The sequence below is a fragment of the Xenopus tropicalis genome, chromosome 4 (assembly GCF_000004195.4).
Source record: "Xenopus tropicalis strain Nigerian chromosome 4, UCB_Xtro_10.0, whole genome shotgun sequence".
Taxonomy (NCBI): Eukaryota; Metazoa; Chordata; class Amphibia; order Anura; family Pipidae; genus Xenopus; species Xenopus tropicalis.
The window spans coordinates 104,569,653-104,587,716 of NC_030680.2; the positions used below are offsets into that span (position 1 = coordinate 104,569,653).

Consider the following 18,064-nt stretch of genomic DNA (forward strand, 5'->3'; position numbering starts at 1 on the left):
TAATGAAAAGCAACCCAGGAAGAGAACCAAATATTTTTTTTATTCAGCTGAAATGTAAAGTGTCTGTAAAATAGATTTTTTTCGGTCGCGATCGGCCAGTGACTGGGAATGTGGAAGTGCGGCATGAATGGGTACGTATGCATTCACGCAGCACTTCCACATATCCGGCTTGATTGCGGCCCACCAGGAATCCACGGGGGATCGTCTTATTAGCCACCCCTGGGGTAGGATCTAAAGCAGACAGTAACAAACTTGTCCCGGTATTATACCATATTTAAATTAGACTTCCTTTTAATGGCATTCTATCAGTTCACCAACGTGAATGCAAATTTGCATTTTCTCCACTTTAAAGTCACATGAAAGTTGCGATGTATGCTACTTTACCAGCACCTGACATTACAATTAAATTTGGGGAAAGTACATGGCTGTGTTGTGGTGGACTGTGTGTGTATTTTGCATAAGTTGCTTTAAAATAATGCATTGTAATCTAAATGGACTTTTGTCACTTGTTGGACAGAAAGTTTAGTTAACTGTAAAATTATAATGTTCAACAGTGGTATTTTGATTTTAAACACAGAATTAAAGCCTTTGTACAACTAACACTCACAAAACAGAATCAAATGCTGTCAAGTATTTGCCAAACTGGGCTGAGTTCAATAATCTGTGATTGTGCCTTTAGTAGTCTGTCGGTTATTGTCTCTAGATGAGGTTTGCTGGTGGCCTGAAAAACAAACAAAAAATTACATGTGGTAGTGACATGAACGCATGAAAAATACAGCAAACACATAACACACACAGATATATAATATAGGTTTTTGATTTGTTATAGATTTATTGAAGCTGTAAGATATGAAGTATAGATGTATGGCTTACTGCACCACCACCCACCATTTGTGGGGTTCAGAGCACATTGACAAGCAGATAAACTATTTAGCTCATGTAGGCACTGCCATTTTTATTTGTGTGGCTTTAATGCATTTCAGTGCATAGCAGCATAAGTGTTTATTAAGCTGTGGGGTCTGTGCCTTCAAGAGCAGACATTAATGTCGAATACAGAAAAATTGGATTACAGTTAAATCAGCATTAACACAGTGCATACACATTTTTATGGCTAGTACTTCTGCCCCTGCAAACAAAGCACAATGCCTGAGTTGTGTGTGTCATAACAGCCACACAGTTTAGAAACAAAAGTTTTGAAATATTTCTTCAGTTTATTCTGTTTTGTACTTTACTTTTTTCTTATCAAATCAATCAGATTTGTGAATGAATTTGTAGACGGGCTGCTGTTAGGTCCCCTCTGGTTGCCCCTATGAGCTGCTGATTGGCCAACAACTTCTGTAGTGCTACGTTCTTTAAGAAGGGATTGTGCATTATATTTATCAATGTTGTCTTACCTTAGCTATAATTAACATGATCTTTACAATTTCAGCATTATTATGAGCAGGAATTATTCGTAGATTACTTCCAAGGAACCTGAACAAAAACATCAGAGGACTATTGATCATGTAGGAGGGGTCCTCCAGGATTGCACAACATGAATAAAGAGTAACAAGTAACATTTTTCCCCCAAAAATGTGTCCTTACAACTGCCTTTAACATTTTGGTGGAAGTGAAAGCAATCACTGCTAAAAACATCAAGGGGATATAAAGTCATTTAAAAAAAAAAATAAAAATAAAATACATATATAGATTCTTAAATTATAATTGATAACGTTCCCCCTTAAAGTTCAGTAGCCGCTGGCCATCCTACTTCCTGTTGCTCTGAGGGCAGCAATTTCTGAACAAATATGTAGATATGTGAGGGATAAACCCCCTTGACCCCTGTCTAACAGCAAAGCATCATGGGGGCTACCAATAAATCACACGTGAGCTGGACAGCAAGCGGCCACTGATCTTCAAAGGGGATAAGATCAAGGGAGAAAAAAAGACTACAGAGAGCACCATAGGGATCGGGTCTGGGTTGGTGAGGCCCACTATGGTATGTGCTCACCAGGTTTTTTCCCAGAGTCCCACCGGCCCAGTCCAGCCCTGACTGAACGCAACACAGAGCACTTGCTGGGAATCAACAAAAAACAATATGGGGTCATCTTTGGAGGCACAGATTTTAATAGCTAAAGGGTTTTGGTTGCCCTGGGCTGGTACAGAAAACCAAAATTAATGTACAGTTTATTTTCCCTTCAAGCAATAAATGTGCTTTGGCATGTACGTGCTGAACAGCCTTCCTGCTGCATATAAAGTATTAACATACACATACTGTATATAGAGATTAGACTATTTTTGTGGATGATTTAGCAAACAGAGTCATGTCATCGTAACCTTTATTGTAAAAATAAGGACTTGGGTTGCATTTTTAACATGAATCATTTATTACATCATAGTCCAACCCCCCCCCCCCCAAAATGTTTACGCAAGTAGCTCTAGAGTCACAATAAATATAAATAGGAAAAATGTTGACATTTTTACGAGACGAAAGACAAAATACAAGATATGAAGGGGTTAAACTGAACATAATTTTGTGCAGAGCTATACATGAAACATGATTTGCAATTAAAATTCTTACCTCTGCTGAATAGTGAACATTAAATTCCACTCACTGGATCCATGGAGTGCAGAAGTTAACACTAAAAAGCAATTTCGGTGGACAGATATGAAATTCCCTATCCAGGGAAAAAATGTTTCTTGTGATGATGTGAAAAGCTCCTGAGCATTTGCCAGTAAGAAAGCAATGCCTTAGTGCAGGGAAAGGAAAAACAAAACAACACATAAAAAAACAACATTTTTTTAACTAGATGCTTTTTTGGACAATGGGGTGAAATATCTATACTAGTACAGGGTATAGGCTTTTAATTTCAATAGAAAATGACACTAGTATGCACTGCAAATGGATGTGCATGGAGGCAAAAGCATTTTTGCCTCAGTGAGGTGCCTGTACCTGTATTTGCAGACCAAAGGCTGCCACCATACAATGTATTCCCTGCAAGCCAAATTTTGATTAATATTATGATAAACAATACATACTCTAATATCTGCACTGTTTTATTGACTTGTCACAAGTACTCCTCTAAGTAAACCCTGTAAGTAACTGAGGAAGAAAAGCAATAGAATTCTATATATTAAGGAACAACAGACATGGTCACTACTGCCATGAGGCAAGGGGAGAACTTTATCAATCAGAAACAAATGAATGTGCGCACTGGTATTCATGTGTAGTGGTTAAAAAGGAAGTTCATTTTACATAGTATCCAATGTGAAATAAACATTCTTCCCTTGTACAAGTAAATAGCAGTGTGCATGTACATTTGGTTCTAATTGGTTAGAATGCCCCCATCCAGCTATGGATCTGGGGTGCAGTACCCAGTCTACTAAAGTGGCTTTGTAAGGGATGTATTGATGGCATTGTTTGTATGCCTACAAGTTATATTGAAGGAGTACTTGCCGTCAAGTAAAGGGTCTGGGGCAAAGCCCTTGGACCTATTGTGTAAAGCAGTAAGCGTCTAGATACTTTGTAGCATTTTTAAAATTTGCATTGAAAGGAAAATTGCTACAATAACTATAATTATTACAACAATCATTGCAGCAATATCTTTCTATACAGCTTTGAGCATTTCCCAAGGCAGCAGATGGTGGCAATCTGTGGCAGGTTACCTGTGGTGGTAAAGGCAGTATTGGGAAGGCCTTTTAATTTTATTCATATATGATCTCAAGATTGGCATTGCAAGTACTGTCTTTTTTTTTGATGAAGAAAAAATACACAAAGCTATAAGTTCTTCGCAGAATATTTTCACTTTGCAGATAAGTTTAAAGAAATTCAAAGGTAATTGTGTTTGGGTTATTCTTAAATGAGAATAATATTGGGGTTATTGTGCATAACAGACTTTCCAGCTTTAGGCAGTGTCAGTCAAGCAAATAAAGCACTTTTTTTTATTCAAAGAGCATTTAGGCAAGGGACAATATGTTATTTTGCTTCTGTATAAAGCCCTGATACTTCCTTACCTTGATTATGCAGTGCAAGTTTTGGCCAAAGAAAGAATATAAATAATCTGAAAAATAGCACATGCAACTAAACTGCTAAAAGGGAATCAAAGAATAAAACGTAGGCTAGTGCCACATGGGGCTGATTCTCAGCTTGCAGAAAACACAGGCCGAGAATCAGTCTCTACACTGACACCAGCCTACTGCCTTGCCTGGACCCAAAAGCATCAGCCCAGCCTGGGTGCGGATATCGGCTGGAAATGCAAAGTCTTACATTTTTTGGCCAAGAATCAGCCCCATGTGGCTCTAGCCTAAGATGAACTAACAACATTTGGTTTCTGTTTGCACAAGAAAAGCAACACAACATACTATCATACCAGAGAGTGGAAAAATGATGGATCCACTTTCCACAGATTGTGAAAAGCGCACTTTGTGATGTTCTCTCTGCAAGGAAGCAGCCACTTCATTACCCTACAAATAATTTAATTTACAAATAATATTTATTAAAGTCAGTGGTGCTAATGATCAGATAGAAGCAAGATATAATTCACACTGTATAAAAAAAATAAAAGCCCATGTGTCATAACAAGCAAAATCACTTCTAACAATTTATGGCCTTTGGGTACCTGAATTGCATATCAGAAAGGTGTTTATTTTATGTTAAGAAAGCTGGCAAACATTATCTTCACCCACTTTAATCTTGGAGTCCTTAATCTATCATTATTTAGGGGCATGCACATCAAAGCCTTAGTGAGTACAGATTAGCCTTTAATCCAGTAGAGGTCAGTGAACATCAGAGCTAAGGTATTTTGCTAACCTGCACCTGTAGCTATGGCAGGGTGTATGGGGAGGATGATATTAACAAATGAACAGATAGGATACATTCCCTTATCTGCTTTCATTTACTATGCTTCTAGATGCATACCTGGAAAGGAGAATTATATGATACAATGACATTCATAATGTTTTATAACATAAAAATATACAAAACAGTATAGACAATAATGATGATAAAAAAAAAAACACTTTGATAATGTATGCAATTATAAACCTTTCAAGTTTTTTTGAAACCAGTGACATTTACCCATTTCATCCCTGGCAAATTTAAAAGCAGGATTTTCTTTGTTAAATTGTAAATTCTGCGCAATTTGTGCAGAGAATGTTATGGTCCCAGAAATGACTAAGCAAACAGCATACATCTGGAGACCATGCAACCTTGGATCCTGATGCTGCCAGTGCTACCCCCCCCCCCCCTCATCATCTTAGGCAGCCCATTAGGGTCTTCTGCCCACATACACAAATGTTTTGGGTTTTTTTTAAATACACTTGACAGTTATACACACTGGGGGAAAGGGGTTATGTAATAAAAGGCACTGCTTTTGCCCAGGAGCAGTAAACCATACCAACCAATCAGAAGGTAGAATTCACTGGCCACCTGTTTAAAAGCAGATATCTTATTGGTTGCTATGGGTTAATGCTCCTGGGCAAACACAGTGCCATTTATTACATAAGGGTTTTGAATTAGTGAGTGTGCACTAATCACACTATGTATATACTGTTATTTAAGTGATTGTATTGCATTTGTACAGATGCAGATGTTCTATTGCATTTTCAATTCATATTTGTGATAGTTTATTCTTAGATATGTTTTTGTGTCCAGTTGTGACACATATAGGTTAATATAAGGCAACTGTAAACGTAACATGGCAAGTGGTAACATGAGACGTTTAAGTTGGTTCCTAATTCATTTACTTTCACCACAGTAATTGGTTCAGTCACCACACCTTACCTGAAGAGCAGCGCTCACTATCACAGTAGTGGTCCATTTAGCTGGCTCTCTTGTGGATCCCTCAGCCATGATTCACACAAGCAGCAATATCTTGCACCAGCCTCCTCCAACTGCAGTACTCCTACCAGCAGGCACATTTAGTTATACAAACAGCAGCTGGTCACATGTTCTGTTCTTCCTGTTCCTGTTCTGAGTATGTAGAAGACTAGGCCACAGTAATCAGTACCTGTGTCTGCTTGTGTGCTGGTTTACTATTCACACACATGCTCCAGTGTTGTAAAGCCTGTGTAATGTGCCTGAACAGTTTCAAATGGATTTAAATGTTGTCAGAAGCTGAAGTGCAAATATTTATTAACAATTTTCCACATAACTATAATAAAAAATAGTGGGAAATGTGGGTCCATATCAGGCCCTTGTAAGCCATGGTCCCTGCCCCTATGTCAGGTTCTTCATCGGGACATTTGGCCAATGGACTGGGGTGGAATTTTGGTTGTAAGTTGAGATTATTGGCCGGCATGTTGGTCTGAGTTATGTTAATTCTTTCTTGTGAAGTTTTTAATAAAAACACATAAAAACCCTATAGTAACACCCCAGGTCAGAGGTCCCCATTGCTCATAGCAAAGCTAGTTACCTGGGAACATTGTTGCGGATGGCAAGCAGTTAAATCACTATAGGGGAAGAAGATCCTGAGAGGGGGAACAGGGGTAAAAACACACAGGGGGGGAGTACCGGTCACATACAAGTTTGTGTATTCGTTTTACCTGTGTTATCTGGGGAGGGGGGGGGGTTGTTTTTGCTTGGGAACTGGACCTTGAGGGATACTAATTTTTCACCCACAGCAAAAAAAAAAAAAATTGATAAACATTGATTAGTTTTTGTCAACCAGCTGCAAGTGCCTTATATTTTGGTAATCTTATGCATATTGTACACCAATCTACTCAGAAACCCACAATATTCACATTTATGTTTGTCAGAACATGTGAAAGATGAGATGGGCAAAACTTTAGTTGATTACTCTTTTTGAAACTTTGTTAAAAAAATTGAATATTTTTTTTAATTTTTATGATTGTTTTGAGCTGCAATTTATTTTCCAGACCCCTCCATGTTTATTTTTCAGGCAAATCACCAGGCTTGTTGTGATATAAGAAAACAAATGCATTTCAGACCACTCAAGGTGAGAGCAATCTAGAATCCCTTGAAAAAGTAGCGCCAGGAAAAATGGAAGCATATACAGGTCCTTCTCAAAAAATTAGCATATTGTGATAAAGTTCATTATTTTCTGTAATGTACTGATAAACATTAGACCTTCATATATTTTAGATTCATCACACACAACTGAAGTAGTTCAAGCCTTTTCTTGTTTTAATATTGATGATTGTGGCATACAGCTCATGAAAACCCAAAATTCCTATCTCAAAAAATTAGCATATCATGAAAAGGTTCTCTAAACGAGCTATTAACCTAATCATCTGAATCAACTAATTAACTCTAAACCCCTGCAAAAGATTCCTGAGGCTTTTAAAAACGCCCAGCCTGGTTCATTACTCAAAACCGCAATCATGGGTAAGACTGCCGACCTGACTGCTGCCCAGAAGGCCATCATTGACACCCTGAAGCAAGAGGGTAAGACACAGAAAGAAATTTCTTAACGAATAGGCTGTTCCCAGAGTGATGTATCAAGGCACCTCAGTGGGAAGTCTGTGGGAAGGAAAAAGTCACAAAAACGCTGCACAACGAGAAGAGGTGACCGGACCCTGAGGAAGATTGTGGAGAAGGACCGATTCCAGACCTTGGGGGACCTGCGGAAGCAGTGGACTGAGTCTGGAGTAGAAACATCCAGAGCCACCGTGTACAGGCGTGTGCAGGAAATGGGCTACAGGTGCCGCATTCCCCAGGTCAAGCCACTTTTGAACCAGAAACAGCGGCAGAAGCGCCTGACCTGGGCTACAGAGAAGCAGCACTGGACTGTTGCTCAGTGGTCCAAATTACTTTTTTTGGATGAAAGCAAATTTTGATTGTCAATCGGAAATCAAGGTGCCAGAGTCTGGAGGAAGACTGGGGAGAGGGAAATGCCAAAATGCCTGAAGTCCAGTGTCAAGTACCCACAGTCAGTGATGGTCTGGGGTGCCATGTCAGCTGCTGGTGTTGGTCCACTGTTTTATCAAGGGCAGGGTCAATGCAGCTAGCTATCAGGAGATTTTGGAGCACTTCATGCTTCCATCTGCTGAAAAGCTTTATGGAGATGAAGATTTCATTTTTCAGCATGACCTGGCACCTGCTCACAGTGCCAAAACCACTGGTAAATGGTTTACTGACCATGGTATTACTGTGCTCAATTGGCCTGCCAACTCTCCTGACCTGAACCCCATAGAGAATCTGTGGGATATTGTGAAGAGAAAGTTGAGAGACACAAGACCCAACACTCTGGATGAGCTTAAGGCCGCTATTGAAGCATCCTAGGCCTCCATAACACCTGAGCAGTGCCACAGGCTGATTGCCTCCATGCCACCGCCGCATTGAAGCAGTCATTTCTGCAAAAGGATTCCCGACCAAGTATTGAGTGCATAACTGAACATAATTATTTGAAGGTTGATTTTATTTTTTTTTTTGTATTAAAAACACTTTTCTTTTATTGGTCGGATGAAATATGCTAATTTTTTGAGATAGGAATTTTGGGTTTTCATGAGCTGTATGCCAAAGTCATCAATATTAAAACAATAAAAGGCTTGAACTACTTCAGTTGTCTGTAATGAATCTAAAATATATGAAAGTCTAATGTTTATCAGTACATTACAGAAAATAATGAACTTTATCACAATATGCTAATTTTTTGAGAAGGACCTGTATATGGCAAGTCATATGCTAAACTTTAGACTGTATGTTGGGCCATTAGAAGTTGCCAACACAGTCACTGTAGACCTAATCTGCAGCTTATTGGCCCATTGAATCGCCTGCCTGAAAGATTTTGGGATAGAGAACCTCAAGTGGTGGATTTACCCTGTTAAACAATACAGAGCATCTTCTGCTGTACCCACTCTGCAATAACCCATCCTGCCAAAACTCCCTGGGTTTAGGAGCACTGACAAGTGTTTGCTTACGTAATGTTCAGGAACCACTTGTGGTTGACATGATCCCAGGGATTCTCATTTGCCATTGAAGTCTCAACAAAACTTTGGTTGCAAAACTTTGTGTTTATAAAGCATATGGTTATAAGGATTAATGTTTTAAAATTCCGCACCTTTATATATTACATATACGGTTTTCATTATTTCTTGAACTAAACAGGGCAAAATCTTCTGATCCTTAAGGACACAATCAAAATAAATCAGCAGTCCATTAAGGATCATTCTGTACAATGAGCTGTTTCTTATTTAAGAGTCAAACAGGCTGCAGCTAAGGGAAGGGAGGGGTTTACTTATACAGAGGGCTCTTTAACTGACTGATTTGCTTTGATTGTGCTTGTAGCATCAGGAAATAATGTAACTTTAGTTTAGTTTTTTCCCTGTTTAGTGCAACAAATAAATTCATAGATATTTCCTAATTAAAACAATAGGCAAAGATTATGTTCAGTACAAGCATTATTCATTGAACTAATGTTAAAAAGAAGGTAATAATGCTTGTTTAAAAAAATGTGCACATGATTACTATTTGATTGTGTCTAACCATAAGGCTGATATTTTCGGCAAGCAGAAAAACGCTTGGCGAAAATTCAGCCCTACGCCTGCTACTTGTGCCTGCACCCGAATGAATGGAATACGCTCGGGTGCAGGCACAAATAGCAGGCGTAGGGCTGAATTTTTGCCAAGCGTTTTTCCGCTTGGCCTAACATGCTGCTTTGGATGCACATGTAATTGGTTAAAATCATCAGAATGTGTACAAAATATGCTTTAAAACATTATTGTGATCTTAAAGTGATTAAAAGAAATTACAATAACTCAGTGAAAACTATTTTATTTGTTAAAAAAAATTGAAGAAAGAAAAAAAATCACATGCCCATATCTTGCTCAAGCAATGAATGCAATATAAATTTAGAAGTAAAAATTACTTAATGCATAATATCATTTCCAGCCCTTTAAGACCCCATGGTAAAATTGTGTCCATAACCTACTTGACCAGTTTGGCCTCAGTTGCTGAAGTCCCCCAACAATTTCAGAGAAAGCAAATATACCCAATGCTGGTGAAAAAGCTATTTTTAAAAAGTGGGGCATGGTCATTGCTCTATAGCCATTTTTTCAGAATATTTTCAGTGCAATTTGTTTAAAGCCACTCAATGATTTGTGGCAAGTTTGTTCCACCTCCAGCTGGGGTTTTACAGTACTGTGTATTTTGTAATGACTTTTGCAGCTGTCTTGGGGTCATCCTCTACTGAATCTGGCCCCCTGCGCTTCTCACAGGGGTTTTCCCACATGTTAAACCCCTTTCTGTTAAGTAGGTTGTGCCTAAATTTACATTATCATAGGATTCTGGATAAAATGGTGTTATTTTTTTTAAACAATTTATTTCATTCTTTCCACTTCCTGCACTTCCTGAGGCCTTTCTGTACTGTTTCCCTTTTTCTTGTTTTGGTCTTCAGATTTTTAACAAAAGTGTCTCTGTGGTAGGCAAGAGGCTATACTATTTCAGTTCCACTGCCAAAAATCATTTGCCCATTTTAATTCCATTGTGTGAAATGTGGAGGATAAGTCTTCTTTATATAAATTAATAGCAAACCTTTTGGCTAACATTTTTCATTTTTAAAAATGGTGCAAGCCTAAGGCATAAAGGACATTCACAATCATTTATAAATTATATTTACAGAAGTATATTTCACAATTGTGGGAAAAAAACAAATTGGATGCTTGGAATGAGAATCCTGAATATTTTTAATAAAGCACTACAAGATAACAGCTAATACTGCATCTTACAATGCAATATATGGCAAATATCCTTCCTAATTAGAAAGGATACTGGTGTTATTGTCTGTCAGTCCTGCTGTTACTGGCTGGTTTTAAAGTGGACATATACAACTTAAGTACAAGGCAAATTTCACTCCATATAAGTCATTTTTTGAGGAGCACATTAAGTAGATGGCACATTTATCGCAGAATGCATTAGCCCTGGCAACACAAGGACCAGAAACTGTTGTGCAGGCATTCTTAGCTTAAGTGACCATGAGACATGCAGTCTCACCTTCATTTCGATGCATCCTTTGAAGTGCATCCTCCCTGTTAACCCTCATTTTGTTACGTTGCTCCAGTTGTTCCAGTCCAGTTTCAATGTCACTGGACATTGAGTGGACAAAAATAAAGTATATTCTATTTCTATTGCCCATTTGATTTTTGATTTTGCAATTAATTTATAAATCAAACATTACATGACTACACCAATCCTTTAAAGTAAAAACTTAAGAGATTTTTAAAAATAAAACCCACTATTTTACTTTTAGTGATGCGTCTCTAATTCAAGAATGGTCCATTCCCCATGTGGAGAAGAACAGTCATCGGGAGAAAAACTTGTCACTGTGATACTCGTGGAGTCATCATATGGAGATGCTATATCACCCCACCTACTTGAAGTCTCAACCTGAGATTTTGATTGCTCTCTAGACAAAAGCAATGTCTGATTTATTAAGTACTGTGCTAAACTGAGGTCTTCAGGGACAGAGTTTATAATGTCGACATCTGAGCCATGATCAGCTAAAAGCTGTCTTAGAAGAATCCAGTCCCTTTCAACAAAATGTTGATCTTCAAAGTTAAAATCCACAATTTTTGCTTCTGTATTCTTATCCTGTTCAATTCCTTGGCCAGGATCCACCTCATATATAGGAGAAAGTGATTTTGAAGGACGACGTTCATACATGCAGAATTGTGCCAATGAGTCAAAATCATCTATGTGTCCTGAAATAATTCATAATACTGCACATTGTAAAATAGATATGTTCTTTTCCCACAGACACTGAAGATAAATATACTATTAACAAAAAATCTGGCAAAATATACATTTCTATATGGTAAATTACTTTTCAGGGGTGAGGTGAAGGAAAGTCTACTAGTTATAGTAAGAAATCTGCAAAAAGAAGTTGAGAATTTCTGATACAGAAAATGGGTTACTTTTGTAGATGTCATTTAAACATATAGAATAAATAATGGATATTTCATTTATTATATGTTCAAATTTATATTTAAATACTTCATATTCTTGTAAACATGCACTTAATACTAAAGGCAGTGACTGAAGGATTTAAAATAAAACACTATTTTTTTTTTTAAGTTTTAGGAAATGATTCCAACCTTGCTAAGATTTAACATAAGTATTAATTTGTATCTATGAATCTGCAGTTAACATCTGTAGAGTATCTGTAGGCATAATGTTTAATGTATATATTCGTATAGGAAAATTCATAACAACTTTGTCAAAAATTGACAGGCAATTCAGAATTTACAAGTTTAATTAAACATGTATATTTTATAATTATTTAAAAAAGGTATATGCAGTTACAGCTACAGTAGTGAATATGGCTTTAACATTAAAACTGTGAAAATGTACACTTGCTATATTATTGTAATACAGTTGTAAGAATATCATGCTAGGTCACTTTTAAATTGAAATTTGTCCCCTTTACATAGAATTGCTTGTCCAAAACCAGGAATAATGCACCTAGAAACCTTTTTTTTAACCTATATAAATTATATTCTGTAGAAGGTAAAACATATTTAAGGTGGATTTCATATTACAGCAATATTTATGAATACACCTTTGTTTTAATCCTAGGCTCTTTACAAATTAATTTGGAAAGGAAACAAAGCTAAAATCATTTCAGGTTGCTATTTAAGTTTTATTACCTGCAGAACTGCACTTTTCAGATGGTGATTCATGGATGTCTCTCTCTTGATGGTCAAGAATCTGACTCTTACAAGAATTCCCAGTACAGAAAAACTTTTGGGAATCAGATAGTGTTTCTGTTGTGTAAAGGTCCAAATGACAGGGCCTTATTTGAGACTTCAAATCACTTTCTGCATGTGTGTAGTTACCCTTACAAATTTCTGATTCTACACAGTCTTTGCCCTCTTCCTGAGCAGGTTGTTTTTCAGATGAAGCACACTCGGGTGTGCAGACCTGACTGTGTAAAAATCTGACATTTTGTGCTCCTGATTGTTCATTAGAGCTCTTCTCAAAAACATCTGATGGGGTTACTGTATCTCTCTTCGGTATTGTATTAAGGTCTCCTTCATCGGATCCTAGCTCTTCACATTCATCAACAGAAAGCAAAACTGATCTTGTAAAGTTTTTGTTGCCAGCAGCCTGATTATTTACACTTTCCATTTCATTCAAATCATCAAAAGCTAAATTGATAATTCCTTGAAAAGGCTGCAGTGTTGCATCTGCCAGTGCTTTTTCTGCAGCGTTTTCTGTTTCTGAACGTTCATCCTCCGTTTCATCAGCTGATGAAGAAAGATGTTCTATTTCATGAGTGAATGGTGCATTGCAGTTAACAGCTTTCTGATTCATGTTATTTCTAGCTATATCTCTCTGACCCCATATTTCTGCCCGTTTCTGTGGTGCTTCATCATCACTCGTAGAGTTCACTCGAAACAAATCTGCAGAATGCTCCTTTTTCATTTTTACATCAATTCTGAGGCTGCCATCATATCCTTTTAATTCTTCAGGGGTACTAGTGTCACTGCTACTTCTTCCAAGAAAATCATGGCAACGCATTGTGCTGCACTTTGAAATTCCTCTTTCATTTGAACCATCGTCATCCTGAGAACCACCCGCATCATAATCTTCTGACCTTGGCTTGATGTCATCTGATGATGTGCTAGCACTTCCACTCTCGGATTCTGGACTCTCTCTATCGTGTAATGTATTTAAATGCTTATTCCAGTGCAATGAAAGCTGGTTTTGAGTGCTTTCATGGCTTTCAATTGCTGCACCAATTCTAATTTCAAAAGAGGATACAGGCATATAGTGCTCACCACCATTAATTGCTGATCCCTGGCTGGAACTGCTATTAGTTGTTTGGGCACCAGTAAAGGGGGTATCAGTGTCACCTATTCTACAATTTGCCTTTGAATAATTTGTATCTACCTCCTTTACAGAGCATAATTCACTTTCACTTGAACTGTCAACACATTTATTAGAGTTTTCTGAATCACAAATAAGTTTACTTTCTGAAGTATCACAACCTAGGATATTTAAAGCCAAGCTTGCTTCTGTTGATGCTTTGTTCTCAACATCCACAGCCACAATTTCTTCTGCAACACCATGTATAGCTGCCTCTGCAATATTTTGTTGACTGTAGCACAGATCAGACATACAATTTTGTACCACAGAATGTTGTTTGTCTGCTGAATTATCTTGACAACACTCATTCATAGATAATGTTAGAACTTTTCTACTAATTTCTTCAGAATGGCCAGATGGCTGTTCTGGAGAATGGCAAGTAATTTGCTTGCATTCATTTGCTAAACATAATGGAGGAGGCTTACAATCATCTAGTTTATTAGTCTCTTCGTTCTGCTGCAGCGTTTGTTGGTCACAGCTGTTTTTTAATGCACATGGTGAGTCTTTACATTCCCTTCTGGTATTTAAGTTTGCAGCTTTAACTTTAGATGAGTTGGACCCTGTCACTGTTTTCTGTTTGGATTCTTTGTGGTTTGCATTAGAACAAATATTCTCACTTAATGTATTCTTAGGTATTGAGACTTTTTGCTTAGCATTCATTTTACTTGATGAAGGTGCATTTTTTGAAATTTTTTTATTCATGGTCTTTACATCTGACTTGGTTTCAGTTTGTTTGGAAGCAGCAGATCGTTGTGGACTTGCCCCATTGCCCTGCAAACATGTTCCTAAAAGGTAAAAAAAAAAATATTAAAAAAAAAAAAAAAAAGGTTTGGTAATGTTCAGAGACCTTTTATTACAGTATCACATTAAGGGCGGATTATAGTTAAATTAAAAAACATCTTTTTTCTATGCTTATATAAAACATGATCTAAAAATGATGCATTCAAAATATGGACAACTATTAATACTTCCGGAATTATATTTTAACCACACACCTTTAATACACACATTAAGTACACTTATTTCAGAAACTGAGAAACTGGAAATAGTTGCAGAACACTCAGAACACTCTGCATACATCCACCAGCTGTGACAGCACAACTGCTTGAGTTTTTATTAGCATGCAGAATAAGTTAAACAGTTCCACCACTCCTACAACACATTATTAAAGTAGAGTACTCTGAATGCTGCAGGGATTATTTCCCCCAATATTGGCAGTTAACACAGTCATTCTTTAACTAGTCTGCAAAATATTGGCCCATGTATGTGTAACTTTATTTATAAAGTGCCACAAGGGTACGCAGCACTGTACAACATACAATATACAAAATTACACACAGGGAGGACAAGTGTTATAATAAATACAATAAATATATATATAAATACACAGGGAGTAAGTGCCATGTGGTATGAGACACAGTAGAAAGGAGGTCCCTGCCCCGCAGAGCTTACAGTCTAAACTGTATGGGACATCTGATCGGGGCATGGTCAAATATCAGTGGGAAAACTTGATAAATTTTGTATGGTAAAAACTGCCTTAAGCATGTGGATTCAGTCTCCTCACAATGGGTATGCACAGCCTCCAATGTCATTATTGGCTTGATCAGATGCACAGATCCATTCATATATGTGACAAACCAATTATTCCCATGGTGATAAAGGCAGGGCTGTGGAGTCGGTAGATAAATTCTCCGACTCCGACTCCTCAGTTTCTGATACTTCCGACTCCAACTCCGACTCCACTGTTTTTAATAGGGGGGAAGGGGTACTTAAAACACAACTAAACTGATAATAAACTGATAGACAATTTTATCTATACTCCTACTCCTAATGATTTCCCTAGAATCCCATAGTCATGTTTAAAGTTTAAGCTAACATTACAGCTGAATTACAGCAGTTTTTCAAATGTTTTAAAGCTTCAGTCTTAAACTATTGACTATCCATTCCCTTCACGTATACAAGTATTTCTAGTCCTGCAATTTTTTTTTACTTAATTAGTTATCAGTGAGAGTTAGGCTAGGTTCACAGTGGGCAATGGGTTCCCTGTAACAGAGGAACCCGACGCAGTGGAGCTGCCGCACCTTAACTGTGCGTTACGTCCCATTTAGTGAAGCATACAGTCAATGAAAAGCTTCATGGTCACTCAACATATTCGTTTATGCACTGCGTGCATTGGGCTTTATTCTTATAGCAGAGAAGTAATTAATTATGACTGTTTGTGAATTGGGACATTTAAACTTGCTTTATTTATTTTTCTTTATTCCCATTTAAATTTAGTAGGAGTCGGTTCATTTTTTTTCTGACTCCAGGTACCCAAAATTGCCTCCAACTCCGACTCCTCGACTCCGACTCCACAGCCCTGGATAAAGGGACTCAAAAAGGCATTGAAGGGGCCCAGTATTCTCTAGTTTTTTCCTTGAAGAGGAATATGGATACATTCTAAACCAATTCTGCAGGAAACCCCTCCCCCCACCCGCAAAAAAACCCAAACTTTTTTTACCTGGCTTTTTAAACATGGCTGCAGGGGCGCTCTTTGGCCTTTGCTGAGCAGTATTTATTGTACTTTTAGTTGCATTTTTCTTCTCAGTAACTGTTTCCTTAGAACTAGTAACATTTTTCTTTGTTGAAATGCTAAGAATAAATAAAAACATTGTAAGTCGTTTGTTCCTTAGTCTTAAATGAATTGCAGATATGCAGTTTACTTTAAAATCAGTACGGGTATCGGGCCCCTTATCTGGAAACCCATTATCCAGAAAGTTCCAAATTACGGAAAGGCCATCTCCCATAGACTCCATTGTAATCAAATAATTTACATTTTTAAAAATTATTTCCCTTTTCTCTGTAATAATAAAACAGTACTTTATACTTGATTCCAACTAAGATATAATTAATCCTTATTGGAAGCAAAAACAAACACTCCTGTTGGGTTTATGTAATTTTTAAATGATGTTTTTTGCAGACTTTAGGTAGGAAGATCCGAATTACGGAAAGGCCCCTTATCCGGAAATCCCCAGGTCCCGAGCATTTTGGATAATGGGTCTCATACCTGTAACAGGAAATTCTCTGCTAAAGTACACTTGGACAACAATTTAAAATATATTGTAATACACCAGTTAAATAACCCAGCCACACACAACCTGAAATCATAGGTGATATCACCATCAGCTTGGTCTGCAGAGATCTTTTTCTACCAATTACTGTCTGGAAACTATTGGATTAACATTGGTCAAAAAAGCAACATTCAAATATTGTAGGCCTAAGTTTAAACAGACCTGTTCGTTTCTCCTTGGCATTCAGCTTCATTAACCTTCCTTTTGATGGAAGACCCATTAGACATTTTTGCTGGAGATTTTGATTTAACTGCTACAAAGTAAAAACATACTATTTCAGCAAATAATACTACTTAATGCCAATACAAAATAAAGCAATGATTTACAAATCTGCATAACTATTAAAGTGGTCATAACCTTTGAGACAAAATGAAAGTAGGTACAATTTACTCTTCAGAGCTTGTCTGAACATTAAAGAAAGCACAGATTTAGAAGCACAGGGATTCAAATGCAAGAAGCTTTACCAATTAAAAGCTTACTTAACCTTTATACATAATTGCCATGTACCCATAGGCATATACCTATGCACCCAAATATACCTAGTTTATGCTGTATTCTGAAAAACTATTGCAATTAAACAGATCTGAAACTTTACATTGCAGAGTGTGCTTTATGGTCTGTACTGTAACAGGACAATACTTTGCTGCACAGACATCTGTGCTTAGCTGTGGTTTTTAAATCTCAAACCTAAAATCCTTTGGAGCTGAGAAAGTCCCAGCACTAATTCAATATAAGGCAGAAAGCACACATAGGAAAATAATTTTTATAAAAACACAACTGAGTACTAGTATGTAGAACTTTATAAGTGCAAGTTAAGTAAATATCACCAACTGAAACTCCAGCTAATACAAAACGAGAGTGCAAATGTTAAAATGTAAATTAATTTAAAATTTTAATTGTAATAAGCAGGTTACTCATTTCTTCACAGTGGACTGGGTATGAATAAATGTTGGTTTTAACTTATTAATGAGACTGTCCAGTAAGTTGTGTTAAGGTGTCCGTACATGTTACAAATACAATCTTTCCTGCGACCATTGGTCACAGGAAAGATTGTTCATACCTTCCACTAACCACAGGGCTGAATTGTCAGATATGGAGGTAGAAACAATAGGAATTCTACTCCCTATCTGACGATTCAGACCTGAACACA

General features: G+C 37.3%; 2 protein-coding genes across 3 annotated transcripts in view; both read right to left on the reverse strand.

The window, feature by feature from the left end:
• Positions 1-19: 19 nt before the first annotated feature.
• c4h1orf146 (chromosome 4 C1orf146 homolog) lies at positions 20-6,019 on the reverse strand. The gene is made up of 5 exons (XM_004914274.4): positions 5,762-6,019; positions 4,350-4,443; positions 2,561-2,729; positions 1,395-1,473; positions 20-721 (listed from the first exon to the last, which is right to left on the reverse strand). Exons 1-5 carry the CDS (start codon positions 5,828-5,830, stop codon positions 617-619), a joined length of 516 nt encoding a protein of 171 aa, XP_004914331.2. The 5' UTR covers positions 5,831-6,019; the 3' UTR covers positions 20-616.
• Positions 6,020-9,696: 3,677 nt separating this feature from the next.
• The window catches only part of KIAA1107 (AP2-interacting clathrin-endocytosis protein), a 36,983-nt gene continuing 28,615 nt past the window's right edge, over positions 9,697-18,064 (reverse strand). For both annotated transcript variants that reach the window (XM_002933795.5, XM_012962440.3), the window contains exons 15-18: positions 17,077-17,167; positions 16,305-16,435; positions 12,583-14,589; positions 9,697-11,637 (exon numbers count right to left, since the gene is read on the reverse strand). In XM_002933795.5, the coding sequence (XP_002933841.3) occupies positions 11,183-11,637; positions 12,583-14,589; positions 16,305-16,435; positions 17,077-17,167 (2,684 nt within the window). In that variant the 3' untranslated portion in view covers positions 9,697-11,182. The remainder of the gene's footprint in view (positions 11,638-12,582; positions 14,590-16,304; positions 16,436-17,076; positions 17,168-18,064) is intronic.

Excerpts from the sequence above, each read along its gene's own strand:
- c4h1orf146 (XM_004914274.4), bottom strand. The coding sequence starts at position 5,830 with ATGGCTGAGGGATCCACAAGAGAGCCAGCTAAATGGACCACTACTGTG. Across the intron at positions 4,444-5,761 it reads TAGTGAGCGCTGCTCTTCAG|GGTAATGAAGTGGCTGCTTC; the intron begins GTAAGGTGTGGT and ends AATTATTTGTAG. Across the intron at positions 722-1,394 it reads TCATGTTAATTATAGCTAAG|GCCACCAGCAAACCTCATCT; the intron begins GTAAGACAACAT and ends TTTGTTTTTCAG.